This window comes from Phaseolus vulgaris, chromosome 3, assembly GCF_051622355.1.
Source record: "Phaseolus vulgaris cultivar YP4 chromosome 3, ASM5162235v1, whole genome shotgun sequence".
NCBI lineage: Eukaryota > Viridiplantae > Streptophyta > Magnoliopsida > Fabales > Fabaceae > Phaseolus > Phaseolus vulgaris.
The window spans coordinates 44,790,949-44,816,016 of NC_143500.1; the positions used below are offsets into that span (position 1 = coordinate 44,790,949).

The window sequence follows — 25,068 nt, forward strand, 5'->3', positions numbered from 1 at the left end:
ATTTTTATGCTTAATTCTAACACAATTTTATGTTTTCACATGTTTTATTTTATCTAAATTTGTGTTAAATTAATAGGTAACTTGTAGATTTGCATGAGACGTGTTGGGTAGATTCACTATTGTTTTAGGAAAAATTAAAAGTACAGTTGCAAAAAATAATTATAAAGTAAAAAAACAACTTTAGCGCAAAACATATTACAATAGAATTAATTAACATTTTATTACAAATAGAAATAAAAGAAGACGAATAGTAAAGTTTAAAATACATAATTAGATAACATATTTTTTAGTAAATAATTTAAATGTTATCTCTAGATGTTATTAGACCCTGAAAATTGAATTTTAGAATGTTAATTTATCCCAAAGAATTAAAAAAATTTAATAGAACAAATATTTAGTTCTCTGTGTTCCTCTTCTTTAATTGTTAAGCAAGAGTCTAACATTACCTCCAGGTCCATTTAGATTTTATATTCCAGTAAAGTAGACTATAAATAAAAAAGGAAAAAACATATTAATATTACATTTTTTATTCGAAATAAATTTTATGATTTTACTGAAAGAATATACCTATTTTTTAACAATATTAATTTGGTGGGCTTTGGATTAAAAAAAGAAATAAAAATACTATGACAGAAATAAAGAATGAATGTTTACATCTAGATACCCAAAACACGTATAAATTGAAAGACTAATTAAGCCATGGCCTTAGGCTCCAATGTTTTTATTTAATTATATATATATATATATATAAATAATTCTTATGCTATTTTTTTTTATCATCTTTTTTTTTTCTCTCATTATATTTGCATTATTTTGAAGTGATTTTTGAAAGTGACTAATTGATGCTAAATTATTGAAGCAGATAACATCAACGTGCGATTCCTTTGTTCAAGGTAATGTCTATCTATTATTTTTTATTTACTTTGAAACCCGATTTTTTTTTAAATTATTGCCACTTTTGTTTTAGTAGTAGGATTAAAAAATGTCAAATAAAAAGTATGAATCTGGTCATGAAACACTAGAATTTATTATTATTCATAAAAAAAATATAGAAATTAATTTAATTAATAAATTTATCTTGAATTTTTTATAAGTTTTTAAAAACATTTCGGTATTGACGGTCTTGAGAATTGGAAGTATTAAAAAAATCCAATAAAATATTAGACTATATAAAAATTATAGAATGTTATTTACCAAATTACCATACATGCAAGTGTTGCAACAACAAAAGTGAAATGTTATAACTGGAAGATTATTAAACTTTGATAAGTGATTTAGTAGCTCAAGCTAGAACATTAATATAAGGATAAAACATTCGTATTATATTAAATTTCTATAAACAATTTGCTTTATATCCTAAATCTTCTCTCCTTCTCTAATACTATAAAATGATCATTAGACTAGTTTGTTTAAACATAAAATTAAGTGTTTTTCAAATGAATTGTTTTTAAAATAATCATTTATTTAAAAAATAGACAGGACAGGAAAGTGCTTATTCTAAACAACCATATAAGAAAAGCAAAAACAAATTATCCATTTATTTCTTGTGATATAACCCTCACAAATTATCAAACTAAACTACATCAAGGCCAACTAAACTTTAATGTGACAATCTAAAATTCATAAATTATAAATATAAATAGTTCATAATACTTTATTTTATTAAAAAAAATCAATATACATCAAACATAATAAAAATTTATTTAATTATAGGAAGCTAAAATCATTTCATTTACTAGGTCTACTCATAAACAACATTTCCTCCTTAAATCTATTATATTCTTTAATTAGTCATATCACATCATATCCCATTATTTCATATTTACTTTTGTTCAGGAAAATTAAATCATATCACATTTCCTTTTTAATATCTAATAATATGTCACATTACATCTCATTATTGATACTTACTCTAGTCATTAGTAAATTATACCGCATCACATTTTTTTCTAATACCTACTATGATAGACAAGTAATTATATGACTCGATATCTTTTAGAAGACACATATTTAGTATGTTCACGAAAAAATAATGTATAATTCTTAAGTTAACATATATAAAAACTTACGATATCATATAATTAGTTAGAGTAATTTTTAATTGATGTTAGTTAGTGTTGTTTTTTACCAACGCTAATAAAAACACAAGTTAAAGTTATTTCTCAACTAGTGTTGATAGAAATATTTTCCGACGAATGTCCTCATAGTAGTTTTGTTATTGAGTAATGATTTGAAATATTTTATCTAAACAATAAAATTAAACTCAATAAATTTAAATTTAATAATTTTTAGTAATTAATTTGAGATTATTATTAATTATGTAACCCATGACTACTACGTTAAAAATCTTTATGATAATATGATTATTATTATTATTATGTTTATTATTATAATAATAATAATTATGATTATATTAATATTATTATTACAATTAACATTATTACTATACTAATAATAAAAAAATCATAATAATAATAATAAATTATAATTCGGTCGTTAATTTGTAGTGGTATATTGTTTGTATTTAACTATCAATTTGATTTCAGTTGTTAAACTAGTATAAATTAGCGATCAAAATCAAATTCACTCACTAATTTGTAATGATATATTTATATTTAGCAATCAATTTGATTTCAATTACTAAATTATTACAAATTAATGAAAAAAAATCAAATTTAGTTGTTGATTTTGTAGGAATTTAGCGACCAAAATCAAATTGATCACTAATTTATAATGATAGATTTGTATTTAGTGACCAATTTGATTTATGTAACACCCTATAATTTACATATAATTATTATAATAAAAGTTCTACCAGTTTCTATACAAACTTGAAGTTTCTCAAAACATTCCTAATACATGATTAGGATTTATAGAAATACAAATATTTACATATCCACAACTCAAAATAAGACTCTAAAACCTCTAAAGCTCTCCTGCACCTGTATGGTCATCTGCTCGTGTACATAGTACAGTCATCGCAGTTCAAACACAACAAGAAAAGCAAGGGTAAACTAGTGAAAATAGAATTTTATAATACACACACTTAAATCCAAAGAGAAAACCAAATTACATGATCAATTTCTCAAATTATTCAATTTTCTTCAAATCTCAACAATAAAACTATCACATGGATCTACACATCCAGAATATTCAACAAACAACATCTTCCGGAAGACCCGTATTAAGTAAGTCCTACCAGAGACTAACACCTGATCCAAAGATTACCAGCGAATCCAACAGAAAGGATCAGGGTAAGTTCAATACAACCCAAGTCGTGCATCTCATATGTCACGGTGTGCATGAACTCCTCCATCAGCTTCTCACCACCTTATATCTTAGTCTATGTGACTTAGATCATCAGTGAAGCTCGGAGATCTCTGTTACCACATAGACATCAATACTTAATACACAACAAACATTAGTCCATACATTATCCCCAATGTATGAATTCAATTCCATACCATTCCGTCATACAATATCTTTCAAAAAGTGATCCACAATATTCAAAAGTCTATTTGACATAAAAAAAATAACACTTTAATACTAAATCATCAAAACCCAATATTTTCACAAATTTAAATAATATAAACAAACAACCCAATATATATAACACACAACATCCCTGCAAGAAAAATTGAATATTGGGACCACGTCCCTTCCGCATTCAGATCTTCTATCTTAGGATGCTATTAAAAATTAAATTTATCTTCCCTTACCTCAATTGTTTGCTTTCCAAGCAACTTTTGAAATTTTATTCCCCACAGTCTAGATAAGCTTCAAGATTTACGGGCCTATATAGTAGAATAAGTTGAGAAGATTAAATTTCTCAACTGACCCCACCAAGATTGATGATTAAATCCTAAGGAAAAACAGAGAACAAATGATATTTAGAGTAAAAATGAACTTACTCATTTTAAAAATCTGATCGGGTAGAAATGTTCCTTAACTTCTCGGCTACCGCGTGGTATGATCAGATTCTAAAATAGATGAAGTTTGGGAAAGAAAATTAGGAGAGAGGGAGAGAAGAGAATATGAAGAGAGAGAGATTCGTGAGTATATAATGTAACAATCATGAATATATAATTATTGTTTTACTTCATAACATCTTTTAAAACTCTCATCAAGTTTTAATTAAAAATAACAAAGGAATAAGTTTTTACTTAAAGAAATGACTATTCTCCTAGTAAAACATTACATAAACCAACTTTGACGTTGAATCAACATAGAGTCTTTCATATGCATAAGATTGCACATTCTTATTATATATGTTTCAAGAATAATAACTTGAAGCATATAAGGTCCATGAAAGTCAACAAAATACGTACCAACTAAAACAAAAGTCGTAACAAAGTACAAGAAAGTACTTTTCTAAACTAAAAATAGATTGTTCTCTATTACGTGGATGTTCCGAGAAAAAGTTAAGCATTTTACTTTAGAGTGAAGGTTGCTCAAAAATATTTATTGATGTAATAATTGTTACAATGTCCATATTTTCTTCTCATCTCAATAACATATATCAATAACATGCCTATGAATGAATAGAGATAAAAGACAGAAATGTTGTTAGAATAGCTACTGAAAAATCGTAAAAGAGGAGCCATAGAAAACTGTGATTCGATTAATCTTAGACTAGAAAAGAAAAGTTTAGTTCATTATGGGATTAAAAAAATACAAAAATAAAGAAAATAAAACTAGATGAGAAGAGATAAATTTGATCCAGTCATTATAGTGAGCCATCAAATGACAAGTGTAATTTTTAATTGTTTTTACATTTTTATTGACTAGAAATTGGACTTGACACTTCATATCGAAAAGGTTTTTTTGTTAAAACTTAAATATAAAATTCAAGAATTAAAAGATTCGTAGTTTTGTTCCTTATATTTTTCAAAAATCTGTAATTTTTCCGCAATTTTAGTCTTTTAACTTTTAATTATCTTTTGGTCCACGAGTGCTTGTGATTTAGATCTTTAATTTTAAATTCTCTGTAACTCTAATCAGCTTTGCATTGCTTGAGAAAAATCCATGATACTTTTTTACATTATTGAAAAAGATATAAGCTATAAAAATTAAAAATTAAACAAAGTTATATATAATTAAAAATTAAAAGGTTAAAATTAAAAAAAAATGCATATTTTATAAACTGTAGGGACTAAAATTATAATTAAATTCAAATGATTAGGTTATGAGTGTTAATCTTGCATTGAAAAGGTAAAAAAAAGAAAAAAGAGGATATAAATGCATCTAGTTGAAAAGTGATTATTTTTTAGTTTTGCTAAGTTTTCATTATAGGATTCTAATTTCTTGATTCATTAGAAATAGATGAAATAAATGCATTGTTTATTGTAAACACATTTCTTTTAAACATCCTCATATTTTTAGGAAAGAAAATTATAGTTAGAAATATATGAAATAAATGCATTATTTATTGTAAAAACATTTCATTTAAATATCCTCATATTTTGAGGAAAGAAAATTATAGTGTTAGAAATAGATGAAATAAATGCATTATTTATTGTAAAAACATTTCTTTTAAATTTCCTCACATTTTTAGGAAAGAAAATTGTAGTGTTGATAACTTGTTAATTTAGATTTTCTTTATAAACAGAACTTTGTGTGATACACTAGTTTGCCACCTAACACTTGTTTGGAATTTTTTTCATAATAAATATAGGTTATATATGTTTTGCTTAATTTAATGTGTTTCTATATTGTACGGACACTGGTATATTCTCCTTTTTATTTATTTATTTTTTTAATAATTTTTTTCATGATAACATAGTGATGGCAAAGAAAAAATGTTTCTATAAAAAAAAAGTGAAATGAATAAAGTGGTAACAATCTAGTGGATCAATAACTGTATTAATATTTGGGAAAGGATCATACTTTACATTTATTAGCATTAGTTATTTTTTACTCCAACCTTAATTTTAAATAAAGTTTCTTGGGACAGTAGGCACTGCGCTATTGCCACAGCTGTATATTTAGCCTGAAGAAGACAGAGCCATGGAACATAAGCCAACCAGACTTAACTTGGTAGCTTTGAAAACTCAAACCACCTTAACTGTTTGTGACAACAATTTTCATCACAGTATTTAAGGTCACACACTGTAAGTGGTTGCCATTACTACCCCCACATGGACATCCATCTTCTCACAACTTCTTCCAAATTCCAATTCCATTCCTTTAATATCCTAATCCTTATTTCCACATTGTTTCTTCTCATTCCTTTAATATAATTTTTCAAAAAATAAAACAAACTATATCAGATTTGTTTTTCTTTGGAAGGAAGATTTGATATTGGAATGTGGTGTGTTAAAAATTGGACTTTAAATTTAATTCAATCTCATAAAATCGGTTTATAAGGTGAGATTTTAACCCACTTATATACAATGAAATAACTTCATCTCTAGTTGATGTGGGATCTCCAACACACTCTTCACGCTGAGCTACCAACTCATGCATAGAGATATATGTTATGGATGGTACGATAACGGTCCAATAGTAGGTGACCTGATAAATCAAACAAATTGTGGGAGTTAGCTTTACAATTTTAAGGTGGTTTTACAAAGAATGAAGAGATGCAATTTTTGTTTATTCTTATATAAAATATGTCTAATTTTCTATTTCATTTTTTTTCCTTTCTTCATCTATAATGCAAAAAAGATGTGTAATTCATTTAAAATTTAAAAAACATAAAAGTATTATAAAAATAAGACAATAAATATGTTAGTAAAATTATAAGAAAAATAGAAAATAATAATTATTTTCCAAAAAATATAAAGAAACAACGGATGTAATAAACATATATATTTAGTTGGATTAATAAATGGGGATTTTAACAAGAGACATAATTGACATATTTTTATTAATACTTTTAATTTATTAATATTTTAAACTTTTTTTTTAACTATTTAAGCTTTATATTTGGATAAGTTAATATGATTATGATTGATTTAAATTAAACTATTATTTATTGACTTTTTTTCTCAATAATGGATTAATAATAATTTATTAAAAATACCTTTTATTTAAAACAATTATTTCGTATGAAATCTACATTTAAGAAACTTTTGAGATTAGGTAGACAAAACATATAAGAAAAAGTTTTTATAAAATTACTATTTCTCTAGTCAAAATTAAAATGTTGGGAGTATATCATTAGAAATTAATAATTTATTTTAGGAGTATTCATATTAGTTTTTAAATAATCTAGTCAAATGTATTTAATAATTAGTTGAATTTATGATTGAATCTCTCTTTTCACGAATGATATTATTTTTATTTTTAATTAAAAAATAGTCATATATCCAAGTTCTGTTATCTATCTAAATTGTATATCCAAAATAAGTATATTTAATACTGGTTATGAAATAACATGTACTTTTAATATATATTTTTTTATCAATATCTTCCAAAAAAATCAATAATTTTTCAATAGATATTTAAAACTAACCTTTGTCTAACTAAATTTGATAATCGTTTCACTACAATAAATCAAACAGGTCCCAAGTATTTTAAGGAAAAATGTCCTCCCTAAACTCTCACTCTCTTCTCTTCTTCTTTCTTCTCCTTCTCCTGCTCTTTCATCCCAACTTAATAAGCAATAAATATCAGCATCCATTAGAAACTAAATAAAAATGTTGACATAATATTTAACATTTTAATATTGACTTTAGAATTATGCTAATAATCTTAAGTGATATGTTTTGAAAAAACTATGTCTTAAAGAATGAGTGGAACAAGGAGACAACGGTGGTTGGTGGATATTAATGAGGGACACAACAAAGTAACTAAACATAATATATAGCTCACATATTTACTTACAAACCTTTTTACTTTCATAAAATCACCGTCAAAGGCGTTGGTGTGGTGGGGACATACTCAATAAATTGTGCCTTAATAATTTCAATTTCAATAATTTAAAAATGTTTTCTTTTCCATCTCCTCACCAATATATTTATGGAAAATATTATTAAAATTTTAAAACAAGCGGCTATTTAATGCTAATAATACACTTTTACTTTTATTATTTTTGAACCAATATTTCTCAAATTATTGCTTGTCAGTAAAATTTTATATCTGTTATTAAATAAAGTTTTTTATTTTTGACTATTTAAATGTCTCAAAAAATTGTTCAATAAAATAGAAGAAAATAATGCGTGGTGAAGAGTAGTAGGTTCCCAGCTACCTCTAAGCAGAAATATTAATGGTAAGAGGGACACTGGATCTACACGTCAGGACGGTGCATGAGAATCATAACAATAGGGGCCAAAGTCAATTCAGGAACAAATATAGTCTTCAAAATACGACTATGGCTTTCTTATTTCCTACATTTTACTTTTAAAAAATAATTCTTCCTTATTTTTAAATTTTTTATTTTTTGGAAGAATTTTTATTTTTCTAATGAAATATTTTCAGGAATTATTATTTTATTTAATCGGAGTTATCTTTGATTTTTGTTCTTTTTAGAAAAAGTTGTGTAAATAGAACTTTAAGAAAATAAATATTAAAATCGATTATTTAATGAAAAAATTTAAAAAAAATTATTTATTTTTAGTTTTAAACAAGAAAGGATTTAATCTAAATCATTAATGTACTTATCAATTAATATAAAGTTTTTTTAAACTTAATTAATAGTTTTGAGTTTGAGTTTTTAGTATTTTCGTTAAAAAACATCAAATCTGAAATCATAGTTTTCGAGAAAATTTACTCTAAATAATAAATTTATTGAATAATTAATCTTAACTTTAACTTGGAATTTTTACTTTTAGCTTCAATTGTAAGCGATCTATATATCAATTTACAACTTAAATACCATTAAAAATACATAGTTTATCTTGCATTAAATATATCATTTTATTTATTTACTGTTCTAAAATCCTCCCTGAAACATATTTAAATTGAATTTTGAATCTTAATGCACTACACTAATTTAAAATACGATTGTGCCTATACTTTATATCTTTCAATAAAATTAAGTCATAATCCAAAGTATTTTTATACAAAAAATAATGTGAGATAATCTGAATTGATTCTTATAAAAAAAATTATTTAATTTTATTTTTTAAAAAAAATTCTTTTTTGTGCTTTCGCTTTAGGAAGATACTAAATTAGAGTCAATTTATATATATATTTCAAAAAAAATGTTGAATATTAAAGTTAAAGTAATGAAAGTGTTATATATATAAGATGAATGAACTCTAGCAAAGCGGCAACTACACTTGGGGTAATTAAGGTACCCTTTTGAAATGGCTTCTTGTGTGACATCCATGTCTTCTTCTACCATCCTCCTCATTACCATCTGCACACTGTCCTCCATTCTGTCAGTTGCTTCTGCAGCAGCATCATCTGTGGAAGGAAGGACAAGACCCTTTAAGAAGGTTTATGCCTTTGGGGACTCTTTTACTGACACAGGCAACACCAAGAACGCTGAAGGTCCAAGTGGCTTTGGCCATGTCTCAAACTCTCCCTACGGCATCACTTTCTTCAACCACTCCACCAACAGGTACTCAGATGGAAGGCTTGTGATTGACTTTGTGGCTGAAGATCTTTCTCTCCCTTACTTGCCGCCTTATCGTCACAGCAAAGGCAACGACACTTACGGTGTTAACTTTGCTGTTGCTGGTTCTACCGCCATAAACCACTTGTTCTTTGTCAAGAACAACCTCTCCCTTGACATCACTCCTCAGTCCATCCAAACTCAGATGATATGGTTCAACAGGTACCTCGAAAGCCAGGAATGTGAAGAATCAAAGTGCAAAGACTTTGATGATACTCTCTTTTGGTTTGGCGAGATTGGTGTCAACGACTATGCCTACACTTTGGGATCTACTGTCCCAGATGACACCATAAGAAAGCTTGCAATCAGCAGTGTCTCAGGAGCCTTACAGGTAATAAATTACAATCCTTTAAGTGGTTTTGGTTTTGTTTTCTGGTTTTTTGTCTTCATAATCTATGATGTTGATCTATATTGTATTCTGAATTATTGAAGTAAAATCACCAACCAATGGAAATTGGATTTAAAATGATATCAGTCTTTCACAATAAACCAAAATACAAATCACCAGCATTGGAGGAGGAATTTACCCTTAGTATCATGTCTTGAATGGAATTGTAACAATAAGAGAAGACACGTAAGAAAAATGTATAGAACAGCATTGAAATTTTGTTTATTTCAATTTCATTATAATTCCTTATTTTGAATCGTTGTTTTGCAGGCATTGCTAGAGAAGGGTGCCAAATACCTAGTTGTGCAGGGTTTACCTCTAAGTGGGTGTTTGACATTGTCCATGTATCTGGCTCCTCCTGATGATAGGGATGAGATTGGATGTGTGAAAAGTGTGAACAACCAAAGCAACTACCACAACCTTGTCCTCCAAAACAAATTACAGGAATTCAGGAAACAGTACCCCCAAGCCGTCATACTTTATGCAGATTACTTCAATGCCTACCGCACTATCATGAAGAATCCAACCAAGTATGGATTCAAAGAAGTCTTCAATGTTTGTTGTGGATCAGGAGAACCACCTTACAACTTCAGTGTGTTTGGCACGTGTGGCACACCTAACGCCACTGCCTGCACAAACCCTTCTCAGTACATCAATTGGGATGGTGTTCACCTCACTGAGGCCATGTATAAAGTTATTTCTAGCATGTTTCTGCAAGGAAACTTCACCCAACCTCCGTTTAATTTTTTATTGGCACAAAAAGAGAAGGCAGGGTGAATGCTTCACCCAAGAATAATGTTTGGAATTTGCTTGTCCTAAATGCTTTAATGCATCTCATTATGTAACTATGAGTGAGAGAATTAGGTTTTATCTGTTTTACCAGAACTTGTGTTCACTGCTGCATCATATATGAGAAGTTCAAAGGAGTATATGTTATGCTGTATTTGTATTATATCTTCTGTGTCTGTCATCAATTTGGTTTCAAATTGTGCTGGTTTAGATTAGTTTATTTTTTTTCTTATATGTATAAATGCCTTAATCTCCTAAAAATAAAGAATTGAGGTTGGGAATAAGGGGGAAATTAGATAATAGTCTCTTTTTTGTTTAAAAAAAGTAAGGACAACTAGTTTTTCCCTGTAATATGAGATATAGTACTTTATTCATAACTTTTAAATATAAATATAAAATTTTGATTTAAAGTTTTCTTGTTTATTTTTATAATATTTTTCAATAATCCATTACATAATTATTTTTTTTTATAAAAATATTCTCAATTGTTTTAGTTCACAAATAATACATGTTATAAATTGTCTTTTATTGAAGAGTTTAATTTTAAAAATTAAAACTCTACTGTTATATATTAATTATTTAAAGATAAATTTAGAAAAAAACATTATAATTATAAATTAAATCAATATTTTAAATTAAATTAATCAATTTTGTTAATGTCTTGATTTCTTATGTTTAAAAATGGAGAAATATGTAATTATTTTCTCAACCATCAATCTAGTAGTGTGAAAAATTAAATTTAAGTAGGGAAAAAAGAATTAAGTGGTCGGGTGGATATTATCGACAATCATGTAACAAATTATAAGTGTCTCGTTCCAACCACAAGATGGTTCATGATGGGATAAAATTAACCAAGATTTCTGGAATTGTCATTGATGAACCCCCATAGAATTATCATCATTCTAATAGCATTAATTTGAATAAATATATTTTGGGAATCAATCTTATCACACAATTAACGTGATTTTATTTACACAATATTGTTGATTATATTACATAAATGTTCTGAATTATTTACATAACATCCATGATTATATTACATAAATGCTCTGAATTATTTACACAATATCCCTATATTACATAAATGCTCCAATTTATACAAAGGATATTCATATTTTTGTGAAATAATACTATGATATGCCACATTAAAATTGGAGAAACTAGTGTTAAAGGGCCAAGTCCATGAAGACTTATAAATAGATGACCACTCCCACAAGGAGTAAACTCAACTCATATTTAACACTACATTTACTATATACACAAAATTTAATATTCTATCCGACTGATCTCGTCTCAGCGAGAACAATAAATAAATAAAAAATAATATTTTGTTCAATAGATTAATTTTAAAATTATTGGCCAAATTTTTATTTTTGCTTTCTTATTGAAAAGAAGTTGTTTTTAGAAAAATTAAAAATATATACACGACTAAGTTTAAATTGAAATCATATTGTTTTGACACAACTTCATCTTCTTGATACTTAATACGACTTCTTCACAATTCTAAATTGTGTTATGTTTATCACATTTTTTCATAAATGTAATTTTCTAAAAAATATAACCTCGTTTCAATAAGAAACAAAGAAAAAATTACCCCACTTTTATAAAAAAAATAAAAAATTAAGTAGTAATAACATGAAAGTGGAAACTTCTACTGGTCTAAGAAAAATGAATCCAATTTTGATGGCATTCCCTCTTCCAAATTAATGAGGGTAGGCCCCTTGAAAGTGGTGAAAGGAATTAAAGATGGAAGAAACTAGAATACTATTAATGGCCCACACATACTACTCAATTCATGCAATTCAGCTGGAATCCTTCCAAGTCTGCTTCATGTCTGCAGACTATGATTAACAGTAATTAGCACATGCTGATGGTTCTGGACAGTACCTCTCCTTCCTTCCCTGTCTTTAGGAAAGAAATATATATAGTTGAAAATGAGCATATGAAACCAAACCAGATACTCCTACCAACTTTCCACAACATTTAATACCAACCTAAGCATACGGTCTTAATAATAATAATCCAAAAGGATATATGTAAACCAATACAATTCTATTTATATTTGACAGCATTGATTAGCTCATAGTGTTTTCAATCAAGTGATTTAGAATTTTAATTCACATAAAGTATTTTGGTGGTAGACTCTAAGCAAATGCCACACTCATGCTCTCTCTCCAAGTCCAAATCTGAACCCTTCCTCTTATACTCCTTACTCCTATTGCTTATCATCTCAATGTTGTGATCATTTTCTTTAGCAATGTTAGCTTCTACTGAATCATCATGCAGGCGCTGGAGTGAAGGTAATATAACACCTGCATTTTTAGATCAATGAATGAAACTTAAGTACAAAAATGGAGAGCACTTTTAATATTAATCAGAAATTTGGTTTAACTTATTGCAAATTTTTATTACAAATGAAGTGTTGAGGTAAAACTTATATTCTGAGAGAACAATACTAAAAGCACTTCAAGAAAAATGAACCCAATTTTGTGACAGATTTGGTTGTCTTGTCCTTACATGTTCACAAACTTATGTCTGACATCAAGTTTTCATAAAAGCACAAACAAGTTTCCTTGTATATGTTTGCTGATAAAAAATAAAAAACTTCGTTATATATACTCAGTCTACAAAATACAAAATACTCCAAATCTAAATTTGTCAACTTTTAAGTCATGCACTTAACAATTTCAGGACATCATCGTATGAGAATTATATATGAAATAAGTCATCAAGAACAGAGTAAGTACTCAGTATTTACTGAAGAACTCCCTTATGGCTGCTTTCCTCCCACTAGAATACATATCTGATTTTCCATTAGTGTGCACCTAAAAACAAAAAAACAACAGATCAATAAAAATGAGAAAATTGAAAGAAGCCAACAGTTCAGCGTAGAAAAAAAAGAAAGGGAGAGAAAGTAACCTTATACATAACTACTCGGAAAAGATTTAAATGACTAGAAGGTAGACACGAGCAACACGAGCATGAGTAATCCAGCCATTGAAATAAAAACAGAAAAATTGGTGCCAGTTTACTGTATACTAACTTCATTTGAAGGTAATCCTCGCCCTTCCCCCTTGGAATGGAAGCTGCCCTGCAAATAATCATAAATGTACAAGTTTGCTTAGGTCCCTGCTCCATATATCATTAGCATGCAAGTAAATTCATCTAAAATGATTAAATGGATACAATGCCAGGGTTACTGAACTTCTTCTTCCTTATCTTGTTAGTCACAAGAATGATTTTAAGATCACCTTAGAACTTTTGGTTAGATTTTAACTCAAACTCAAAAGTCAATTCGTGTGGATAGAGTATGAGAAGTAAATGTTGCACTAAAGAGTGTGATATTTGCATTACTGAACTGGGGATTACCAAATAAGTTCAACGACAATTACTAAACACAGTTTAAAACAGAGAATTTAAATTTAAGTTTAAGTCAATTAGTAACTATTTTGGTTGTATCCTAATGAGAAATTTACAGAAATTGAGTTTGAGAATCCAAATTGTGAAAATACTACTTAGGAGGCGTGTTAAAGGTGCACATATCTTACAGAATATGAATTGCATTAGTTCAAAAAGTGATACAACCAAAGCAAGAAATACGAAAGAGAGAAAGAGAACTCACAGCACATTGGCATGTTGGATGTCAGCCTGAAGTGCCTTGAGGGGATCAAGAAAAGAGGGTGGTGAGTGAAGCATTTGGTAATACTGCATTGGTGAAAGTAGAGATTGTGATGATCCTTAGGTTGAATGAAGAGAAAGGAAGGTGGAGAATAAATGGAGTCATAAAACACAGACAAATGAGATGGAAAATTGTTGGGAGTTGAGCCAGTTGACCAAGAAACACAGACAGAGAAAAGTTCTTTGGAGACATCAGTGGCGCTTTGTTGACCAACGCTGCCGTTTGGGACACAACATTACTATCATTCATTAATTCTATTCAACCTTCACATTTCCTATCAAAAGTCCATTTTTGTTTCTTTACTTACAAATCTTTTAATTATATTTCAGCTTCTATAAGTTTTTTAAATAATATATTTTTTAAATATTATACACTAAACCCATAATTTTCGATTTCTGGAAGATTTTTTGTGCTAAAAGTATTTCATTTCGTACTCCGGTTTCCACAAATACCTGTCCCCATCACAAACTTTTCATGCAAACTACAGTGAAAAGCCCAACAGTGGGAGGCCATGGACACATGTGAGGCCCAAACCCCAAGCCCACTTCACATATTTACACTTAGACTGTTTCTTCCTGCACCTCCATCCCTTCTTCAACCACCTCCATAAATTTCAAAATCCCCAAAATTACTCTTCAGTAAAAAGATTAAAATAGAAGCAATGATTTACACCGAAATTACGTAATTAGAAATTCAAAAATTATCACTTCCAGATTACATAATCCGAAAGTAAAAAATTATCACTTTTAGATTACGTAATTCGAAATCTATTTATCAATTAACAATATTGGATTATGTAATCTGGTATCTTGATTTGTTAAATAGGTTCTGAATTACATAATCTGGAAGTGTTAAATAGGTAAGCATTTAATATACATATTTACAAATTTTGTTATATAACATAATTGAATAATAAATAAGATAAATATGATTTTTTTTATTTTTTTATAAATTTTATTTTATATCATAAATCAACTATATCTTATAATTATATTTAGAAAAAAATATTTTTATTAATCGTAGTATGCTTTTTCATAGGTATCTTCTTTTAACGAGGTATGAAGTTGATGATAATATAAAATAATGCAACAAGGTCTAATTCAATAAAGTATTTATTAAAATATGTCAACAAAGATTTAGATAAAGTCATACATTAAAATTAGTGTTATTTTTACATTCTTTGCATAAAAATCATAAAAACTAGTTGTTGATGAAATAAAGATGGTTACAACAAACATTTATAATATGACTATCACTTATTAAGTTTATAATGTTAATTTACACAATTTTTGAAAATTTTTCTTTTTCTTCATCAGATTTCTAATATATATGGATGTGTGGGTGTATGTTCTCACATTAACCAATAGACCTTTTATATTATTAAAGCAAATTAAAGTTCAAAATCCAAAATCTATTTTATATGAATCATATTATAATTATAATATTAATTTACATAATTTTCTAACCAACATTGTTCTAGACATATATTTTGAACCATAGTAACATTTAAAAATAAAGTAAAAAATCTTTTATCAATGTAGCCTAGTTTTTTCTCTCCAAAATTGAGTTTGGAAGTCAAGAGCCATGTTAAGATTATTATTGGCCTCTTTCTTAGCCTGTAACATGGAATCAACTAGAATAAAATCAGATTAAAAAACAGACACAACCATTTCAGATTGAATGTCAACCAGATTCCTTTATTTGGTCTCCACAATTTTTGTTAAAATCACAAAAAGCCTACTTATTATGAGTTATGTGATTGTTATTAAGTAGTTTGATTTTGTACTGCATAATATATAAGACATTTGTAAATCAAAATAAACTAAAAGTGATTCACAACATTGATGCAACTCACGCTTTAAGTTTTAACTTTAAGAAATTTAAAAGAACCTTAGAAGCATCAATGGTAAAATAGAGCAACAGGGATCATACAAAATCACATTAAAATTCCCAATTCTCCATTAGGACGAATGAGAAGAGATGAACAAAGATAACTTCATCCACAAATCTCTTATAGGTAGAGGAAAATTATAACCATAAACTTTAACCACAAACAGAGTCTTATTGTGCAAATTTAAAGAGATACAAATGAACCGAACATGAACTTGGAATTTGATTTTCCAAAGTACCAAAGATTAGGGAAAAAAATATTTATAATATTCTTAGCACAAATACTATAAGCGTAGATTAGTAATAGTAAAAATAAATTTTATACCAATTAACTACATGCTTAACTAACATAAGAACATTAGGATTATGGTCATTTATAAACTTCTTGAGCACAAGTTGAGAATTAGTATTAACAAGCCCTCAAATATTCCGAAAGAAGCATTTAAAATCCATAACCAAAGATAAAAAAATCTCATAAAAAAACTCTCAATATCACTAACATACAATTTCTCAAAGCACAAGCCAATAACAATAGCTAATGAAACAGAAACATCAAAGATGTCATAAAATTACATTCTATTTCTAAAAGAAAAATGAATGAAATTGAGCACCAACTCAATAGTTAAAAAGAAGCCCTACACAGAAAAAAATCACAAAAACACACAAAACGAATTCCACCTAAGATATCTCAAAAAAGACCTCAGACAACAACGGTTAAAAACAACACAAAATTTAAAAGTAAAAAAAACCAACTCAAAGAAAGATAAAAACTCCATAATCTATAAAAATTTACTAAAAATAATGCTTATATTTCTTTTGACCAATTTTCGCGATTTCTTCTTCTTCTTCTAGATTTATTAGTATTCTTTAGAGGTCCTCCATGCTTCCTAGTATTTTGAGAAGGAATCAAATCATTTTCTTTCTCTTTATTTATGGATTCATCTTCCTCTATCCATATGATTTAAATTGAACCCTCTTTTATTTATTTTTTTTAAAATATTTATCTTGTTGACCAGACTTTAATTAACTAAAATTAAATTAGATTAATTGAATTAAAAACACGTTTACAAGAATTTAAACCTCAATACTCACCGTATTTTTTATACTAAAACTTCTTTTGTAAAATTAATTATATACTTTTTATGCTCAAATGAGTGACATATTCGGGATAGTAACTTAAATTTATAATTTTTCTATGAAGAGTAAATTTCTTTATTGCATTTGAAAATTGATAGTTTATGATTATTTTTAACATTTTTTTTTTCAATTTCATCCGCATTGTTTCTTACGTAAAAAATGGTATTTTTCATCAAACAAAATTAATTACTTTCTTCCAAACTTATTCAAACAAAAAAAAATCTGATTTTAATTATAATTAATTGTACATATAACTAACCATTGAAATAATTTAATTGTCACAATTGTTTCAAATAGAAAAAATGAAAAATCCTTGCTGAATTTGTTAGGCTTGGACTAAAATGTTAATAAAAAAAACGTTGTAATTTAGAATACTCCAATAAATAAAGAAGAATGCAATTTATTGAAGTCAAACATTTAAAAATAAAAAAGTATTTGCTATTAGTTTATTACTTCCTCCATTATAAAATAATAATGTTTTTATATTTTATTTTTGTTTCAAAATAAGAATATTAATAATACAATAATAATATTAACAATTAGAAGATAATTCATATTGAAAAAAAAATATATAAATAGTACCGAAAATTGAGAATATTTTTGTTTAAAATTGTATATCTTAATATAAATCCATAGTTTATAATTAATGATTAATATTCTTATTTTGAATTTAACAATTTGCTGAATTTATGAAAGAGGTCGATGGTGGTAACTTGTAAGTTGAGCTACGCATCGTTTTGTTGCGAGCTATATATGACACAGAAATAAAGGGGAAAAAAAGAAGACTGCATTTGGAAGGTGGAAGGTAAAGCAAGCAAACGCAAACGCAAAACGCAAAACGCAAAAGCGATAGCGGCAGTGATGGAAGGAGAAGAGGGTTCTCAGCAGCCACAGTTGGTACTCGCCGACAAACTATTCCTTCTCCGCCAACCCGATGTGCAGGACATTGACAAGGTTCGCTACAAAGAGGATGTTTTCAATCACGTCAAGGAAAACGGTAACTCTCTCACTCTCTCTCTAATCCCGTTTTCTATCTTCTTCTTCATCTCAATATGTTATCACTCTACTTTCTGTTCAGATATGGTTCCTTTGTACGAAACCCTAGTCGCCGATTCCGTGTTGGACATGGATCGTGCCCTTTTGGATTCCATGCGTGCTAAAACTGAGGAGGAGCTTAACAAGATCGACGAAAAGTGAGTTTCTATCTCTTCATCTCTCGCTTTACCTACGATGCTTGCGCCGACCCCCGATTTGGAATTTGGGATTTGAAATTTACTAGGTTAAATTGGGAATGTTCGGGAGAGTGATGTTGACTGGTACCACCGTAGGGCATATGGCCCTAATATGTTATTTTTATTTTCCAATTACCCTACCGTCTTATATGTATTTTAGTTGCTGTTATTTTTTGTGCATCTTGCTAGTTGGTATTTCGTTTTTCATGGTAATTGATGTTTGTTGTCACCATCACCGTTATCGTCACTTAGGTTGTGGTCTGCAACTTGGTAATGAAATTGAAAGAAGTGAGGTGCTGGATGCCTTACACTAAAGTATGTTTGAAGTTGTGAATCCACGTTCCTCTTTAGATTCTCACGACTTGAAGTTTTCTCCTCTAGCAAAGTATTTTGGAGTTACTCTCAGTAATGTTTTATGTGAAAACTATGTTTATATTGAATTCAACATGACAAGTTAAGTTACATGATGCATTGTTGAGGGTTGAGACAGGGAAAATAATATTTTATCATAATTTTAGTTTGAGACAAGAAATTAATTGCAAGATAGAGATATGGAGACAACAAGCCTTGGAAACGCATGGCTTTCACCTGAGTGGCAATAAAGTATGTGGAATGCAAGTTTGGCAAGATTCACAATAGCTGCGTCTTAGATGTAATTATTTCATACATACCACAAGCTACTCATTTGAGTATCTTGGGTACATCATACCAAATTTCGGGGAGATAGAAGGTGATGTTGTTCACCAGATCCAGCAGGGTGGATGAAATGGAGGGATGCTTGGATGTGATATGTGATAGAAAAGAGAGGATTAGGAATACAACCATTGGATAGAATTCCCATTGTAGAAAAAAATGGTGAAGCCTCTGTTTTAGATGGTTTGGGCTTGCGTGGAGAAAATCTGCAGAAGCACCATTAAGGAGAGCTGACTGGATGGACGATAATCCAACAATAGGTGGTAGAGGTAAAAAACTGTAGGTCAAACCATTAAGAGGGACTTCAGGTAGCTCCTCCGTTTTTGCACACATTATAGGAGAGAAATCTATGGCATCATATGATTCATGTAGTTGACCATTCCTAATTGGAAAAGATTTGGTTGTCATTGTAGTTGTATGCATGAAAGTAATGTCTTTTCTTATATATTTACAAGTTTATGTTATAGACCTAGTTGCCAAAGGCTTATAATGGCAGCCAAGCCCATAACATAAATGGTGCGTGGTGGATGGCATAGTAGCGACTGTAATTAAGTAAGGGAATTGTTTTAATAGATGTAAATTCACTACATGGTCATAAAGGTAAGTAAATAATGTATTATATAATTAAAAACCATCATAAAAATATCTATATTTTAACCTAAGCCAAGAACATAGAAAATAAGAAAACAGTAGTCTATACAGAACAAATTGTGGATGATAAGTATTCAGACTATGTAATGCTTTCTAGGAAGAGAGGGATCACTAAGACAGATCTATTTGGCTTCAAACAAGTTGTGTTTTGTGTAAGATTGAAATTTGATTCTTCGGTGTTTTTCCTGTGTTATTTTTTTCACTTAAGAAAAAGCTGAATGACGATTGTGCCCTATAAAACATAAATTTATGGGCTGACTGAAAGAAAGGTATAAAATATACAAAAGTCTACCACAATCAATGTCCACCACTCCTGGGGAGGTTGCTATTATTCTTCCGGATTGAAGCTGTCACAAAATGATCCTTGCCAGTTGGCTATAAGGCCACATCTACTAACATTGATTCTCTTAGAGTTATCTCAATGCATGAAAGTTGGCCCACCTCTGCAGCAATAATGAATGGTCCACAACCACGTGCTTTCTGGAATAGATTGCTGTTGCTTTTCTAGGTTGAAAGTGAAAACAGGGAAATTACATTATATCCTCAAAAACTATGATTCCAGAAGAATAGAAAATGCATAGACTGGGACAGATGTATTGAACTCATGCATTTTTCATTTATGTGATTCCTTGGAATGAAAACTATGGTTTCTGGCATCTACTCTAATAATTCTTGCAGTCATGATAATGCATGTGGGTGCCTCTTTTTAGGATTGCCGATGCTGAGGAAAACTTAGGTGAAAGTGAAGTTCGGGAAGCTCACTTGGCAAAATCTTTGTTTTTCATCCGAATTGGGGACAAGGTATATACCTATTATCACCTGCTTATTTCATGTCTGCTGCTTGAATTGAATTTTGGTAACACTCTTTTTTTATGTACCAGGAGAAAGCCTTGGAACATCTCAAGATAACAGAAACCAAGACAGTTGCAGTAGGCCAGAAGATGGACCTGGTGTTTTATACTTTGCAGCTTGGTTTCTTTGACATGGATTTTGATCTCATTTCCAAAAGCATTGACAAAGCCAAAAGGTAATGTTTTGAAAATCAAACTTCCGTTATGCTCTCTGCCATATTTTTTCAGTTAAGAGTTGTTTTTCTAACTCTTTACAGCATATGGTGGCAGTTTGTTTGAAGAAGGTGGTGATTGGGAAAGGAAGAATAGGCTGAAAGTGTATGAAGGCCTGTACTGCATGTCCACTCGAAATTTCAAGAAGGCTGCTAAGTTGTTTTTGGATTCTATTTCAACCTTTACAACCTATGAACTCTTTCCTTATGACACCTTCATATTTTATACGGTTTTGACCAGCATTATATCATTGGATAGAGTTTCCTTAAAGCAAAAGGTATGTTGATTCTTTCTTGTTTATACTAATTATCCTTTTCTTTTTACTGTTGTTTATCTTTCGTGACAAGTATTCTCTGTATTATAAATTATTAACAAGCTCATTTGCATCAGGTAGTAGATGCTCCAGAGATCTTGACAGTGATCGGCAAAATCCCATTTCTTTCAGAGTTTTTGAACTCCTTGTATGATTGTCAATACAAATCTTTCTTCTCAGCATTTGGTGAGCAGACATCTGTCAAATCTCAGTAATTTTGTTGTGAATTTTGAATGTTTTGATGCCTCACTGGAGGGGCACCTTAACTCTGCATTACTTTTTTTTTTGCGATATAATTTAAGAATCTGTGGAAATCATCCACAATGGACAATAGGAACTTCAAAGTGGCGATGGATGATCACTTCCTATCTGTTTGGACCCACTGTTAATAGTATTGTTTCATTTTGAAATTTATTGCAGCTGGTCTGACGGAACAGATTAAGTTGGACCGCTATCTGCATCCCCACTTCCGATATTACATGAGGGAGGTCAGAACTGTTGTGTACTCCCAATTTTTGGAATCTTACAAAAGTGTGACAATTGAAGCCATGGCCAAAGCTTTTGGAGTGACAGTGGACTTCATTGATCTGTAAGTAATTGCATTTTACAAACCCAATTTTGGTTTAGTATTTTAGTTTTTAGATGCGACGGAAAGTTACTAATTACAGTATCTGCTTCCAGGGAGCTATCACGTTTTATTGCAGCAGGGAAACTTCATTGTAAGATTGATAAGGTTGCTGGTGTTCTTGAAACTAACCGCCCTGATGCCAAGAATGCTCTTTACCAAGCAACTATTAAGCAAGGGGACTTCCTATTGAATCGGATTCAGAAATTGTCACGTGTTATAGATCTTTAGGCCATCTTTTGCATTTTAGATCCAAAGTTTATTGGAAAGGCAGAGCTAATGACATCTTTAAATCTGAAGGACATTCTGTTGAATTCATTTTACTATGAGGGTGTGAGGCATGGTATTTAGTTCTCATTTGATTTTGGTTTAGCAATGAACAGTTGAATTTACCGAATTTAAATGTCAATCAGTTTTCAATTATTTTGGTGATGAATATATTCAATTGTATGACTGGCCGTCTTGGCATGCACGCCCACACACTTGATCAATGTGCTTGCTTGTAAAGCGCACGACTCTTTCATTGTGTTACCAGATTATTCATTCCCTGCTTCTGCTAGGTTGAAACAGGAGTTGGTACCCCTACATCACCAAGTGGTGTGCCACCTTTAGATGGAGTTACCTCCTAAATAGTACCTGGTAAGGTACTCTGATTATCATCGAGTGTGCCACATTTAAATAGAGTTTCCATTCTTAATGTTTCCCTTCAGATAGAATGAGTTTCAAAGACTACCATACCATGCTGGTGCCTTAATTCCTACCACCATCAGGCTCGTGCTATAGTATTTAGGGCCCTAAGCATGTTTTTGTTTGCAACTTCTTGGACTTGAGTACACCAAAGTTGGGGAAATTGCTTCCTGCAACCCCCAATTTGAACCTGCACCCCCACAGCTTTCAAAAAGACTATTTTTTTTAAAGTGACTTCTAGATTACCACTTCTGGAAAATTTTCTGGAACAAACTTTTTGGACTTCATGAGCGTTTTTCAGAACATATTTTATGTTTTGGGAAGTTTCTTCTAGGATGATTTTTTTTTTGTTTTTCTTTTTCTAAATGCAGTATGAGCTTCTTCAATTGTGTGGTGCAGGTTCAAAAATGGGGTGCAGGACGTAATTTCTCAAAGCTGGTTTTGTGTTCTGAACTGAAATTCAAGATGATCTTGTTTACTTTTAAGATTGCTCTTGAAGAGGTAAAAGTTATTTTGGACGAAAATTGCTTTGGTGAATTCATTGATATGTTTACAAGTAGAGGTTCAACCTAAGATACTAAAATAAACTAAAAAAGAATGCATTAACGTTATTAAAACTTAAAAAGCATTCAATATTTCTAATCTAGTAAGTAATAATGTTAATAAGATTTTGTAAGATCATATAAAACAAATTTTCATCTCAAAATTTGCTCATATTTCAAAGTGTCATCATTAATAAATATATTATTAAATAATTGATTTAGAGTAAATCTTACTATTATTGCATCATTCACTGAATTTAAAAAATGTCTTTTCGAATTAATCCTTAAAAAATATGGCGTAATGTTAAATTAATATGGCGTAAAGTTTTCCAAATATTTAATTTGTCACTTAGTATATATTTTTTTATCATTGAATTATTTATTTTATTGATGTAATTATATTTTTTATAGTCTATTTAATAATGAGATTCCTAAATTATTAACTTGGTAATCTTTAAAGATTAATAACAAATTTGTAGGAATTAAATGCAATGTAAACAATTAACTTGAAGAAGTTATTTAACATATTATAAAAAATGCTAATTATTTTTTTATTCAAGAATGAACTAAAACTAGCATTTTAGAAAGGATACCAATATGATGTGTCATTGTTAGTTGATAATTTATCATTTAAAGCATCTAGTTGTGGATACAATATTAGGTTATTTTTTTTCATGGAAATGTAATATTAACGTGTTTAAAACTAAATCAACAAGTGAATATTCTGTGTTCTTCGAAAAAAAAAATTATTCATTTGGTGTAGATATAAAATGAGTACTTGCGGATAATAGAAAATAGAACAAATAATATTCAATCTCACCCAACAAGGATGAAATACAATGTCTCTAAGTATGATTTATAATCTCACACTATAGTGGATATGTATTCTCTCATTTACTTTTTATGTTGCTCTTCTTATTTGCTTGTCTTTCTCATCTTCACAAGTCTTCTTCATAAAGAGATAGTATATAATTAATGTTTTTCACATTTCCAAGATACCTTGAAAATACTATCTTCAACTTTCAAGGCTGACTTCATAGTCTTCAAGAGATATATAATTTCAAGACTTTGGAATGACCATCATTGATTATAGTCAATGGATCAATTACCAACATTCATTGATCATGATCTTTCACTAAAATTAAGGAGGGATTCCAACACTTTCTTATCCTTTCATGAAGAAAAAAAATTAAAATTCTCCAACAAACAAAACTCTATGAATAATCAAATAAAAAATTATTGATTACACATCAAAAGGTGCGTCATGAACTTGTCAATAAAATAAGTACTCTTATCTACTATAGTTATGTTATAAAACAAGTAGTTAAGTATAAAAAATAGAAGATAATTTAAGAGTTTTATATGATTATACAGTTGGTGATACTATAATTGCATTCAATACATCTTATGAAAACTGTACGCAAATACGAAGAAAACATAAAAAGACAAAGCCAAAATGGAAAAGTCATTGAAAGAGAAACTTGCAAGAGTAGTTTTTGAAGAAGTCTATAAACACGTAAGACCTCCTTGAGAAGATTACGAGTGTTGCATTTTCAAAAGCGAAAATTCTTGTCTATTATTATTCTATAAACAAACTGTGTTCCAAGCTTACACTAAAAAATATCTTCCAAATATAGTTGAATGAATGTTAAAATTAGTGATAAATTGTTTGTACTTCTCTTTAAGATATTAAAAGCTAAATTTTTAGGTTTTCACAGTTTTGGTTTGTATATTCATAATGATACCATGAGCGCTTTAGGGCGCCCTCAAGATATGTTTTCAGATACCGCTATACAATTACAGCCGATCTTTGCTC

The 25,068-nt window shown here is 29.2% G+C and overlaps 3 protein-coding genes across 4 annotated transcripts; 2 read left to right on the plus strand and 1 right to left on the minus strand.

The window, feature by feature from the left end:
* The first annotated feature begins 9,188 nt into the window (after positions 1-9,188).
* On the plus strand, positions 9,189-10,902 carry LOC137807944 (GDSL-like Lipase/Acylhydrolase superfamily protein). Its single transcript, XM_068608810.1, has 2 exons — positions 9,189-9,893; positions 10,221-10,902. Exons 1-2 carry the CDS (start codon positions 9,252-9,254, stop codon positions 10,725-10,727), a joined length of 1,149 nt encoding a protein of 382 aa, XP_068464911.1. The 5' UTR covers positions 9,189-9,251; the 3' UTR covers positions 10,728-10,902.
* A 1,925-nt stretch (positions 10,903-12,827) lies between these two features.
* LOC137805940 (E3 ubiquitin-protein ligase AIRP2) lies at positions 12,828-14,571 on the minus strand. 2 transcript variants are annotated; one of them, XM_068605817.2, is made up of 4 exons: positions 14,362-14,571; positions 13,659-13,830; positions 13,498-13,564; positions 12,828-13,051 (listed from the first exon to the last, which is right to left on the minus strand). In XM_068605817.2, the coding sequence occupies exons 1-4, from the start codon at positions 14,448-14,450 to the stop codon at positions 12,852-12,854; spliced, it is 528 nt and encodes a 175-aa protein (XP_068461918.1). In that variant the 5' UTR covers positions 14,451-14,571; the 3' UTR covers positions 12,828-12,851. The 2 variants fall into 2 exon arrangements, with proteins under 2 accessions (XP_068461918.1, XP_090155719.1); XM_090299593.1 differs by having other exon boundaries at positions 13,487-13,564; positions 14,362-14,567.
* A 3,553-nt stretch (positions 14,572-18,124) lies between these two features.
* LOC137807945 (26S proteasome regulatory subunit Rpn7) lies at positions 18,125-22,446 on the plus strand. Its single transcript, XM_068608811.2, has 8 exons — positions 18,125-18,442; positions 18,524-18,638; positions 20,732-20,822; positions 20,903-21,048; positions 21,143-21,362; positions 21,476-21,584; positions 21,819-21,987; positions 22,080-22,446. The coding sequence occupies exons 1-8, from the start codon at positions 18,307-18,309 to the stop codon at positions 22,252-22,254; spliced, it is 1,161 nt and encodes a 386-aa protein (XP_068464912.1). The 5' UTR covers positions 18,125-18,306; the 3' UTR covers positions 22,255-22,446.
* Positions 22,447-25,068: the final 2,622 nt, after the last annotated feature.

What these genes read in the sequence shown, in the direction of transcription:
- LOC137805940 (XM_068605817.2), bottom strand. Translation starts at nt 14,450, where the DNA reads ATGCAGTATTACCAAATGCTTCACTCACCACCCTCTTTTCTTGATCCC. An exon ending in TCCGAGTAGTTATGTATAAG is followed by an intron (nt 13,565 to 13,658) that starts GTTACTTTCTCT and finishes TTTTGTTTTTAG; the next exon opens with GTGCACACTAATGGAAAATC. An exon ending in AGCCATAAGGGAGTTCTTCA is followed by an intron (nt 13,052 to 13,497) that starts GTAAATACTGAG and finishes CTAAAAATGCAG; the next exon opens with GTGTTATATTACCTTCACTC.
- LOC137807945 (XM_068608811.2), top strand. Translation starts at nt 18,307, where the DNA reads ATGGAAGGAGAAGAGGGTTCTCAGCAGCCACAGTTGGTACTCGCCGAC. An exon ending in GAGTTTCCTTAAAGCAAAAG is followed by an intron (nt 21,363 to 21,475) that starts GTATGTTGATTC and finishes CATTTGCATCAG; the next exon opens with GTAGTAGATGCTCCAGAGAT. An exon ending in ACAGTGGACTTCATTGATCT is followed by an intron (nt 21,988 to 22,079) that starts GTAAGTAATTGC and finishes ATCTGCTTCCAG; the next exon opens with GGAGCTATCACGTTTTATTG.
- LOC137807944 (XM_068608810.1), top strand. Translation starts at nt 9,252, where the DNA reads ATGGCTTCTTGTGTGACATCCATGTCTTCTTCTACCATCCTCCTCATT. An exon ending in GTGTCTCAGGAGCCTTACAG is followed by an intron (nt 9,894 to 10,220) that starts GTAATAAATTAC and finishes GTTGTTTTGCAG; the next exon opens with GCATTGCTAGAGAAGGGTGC.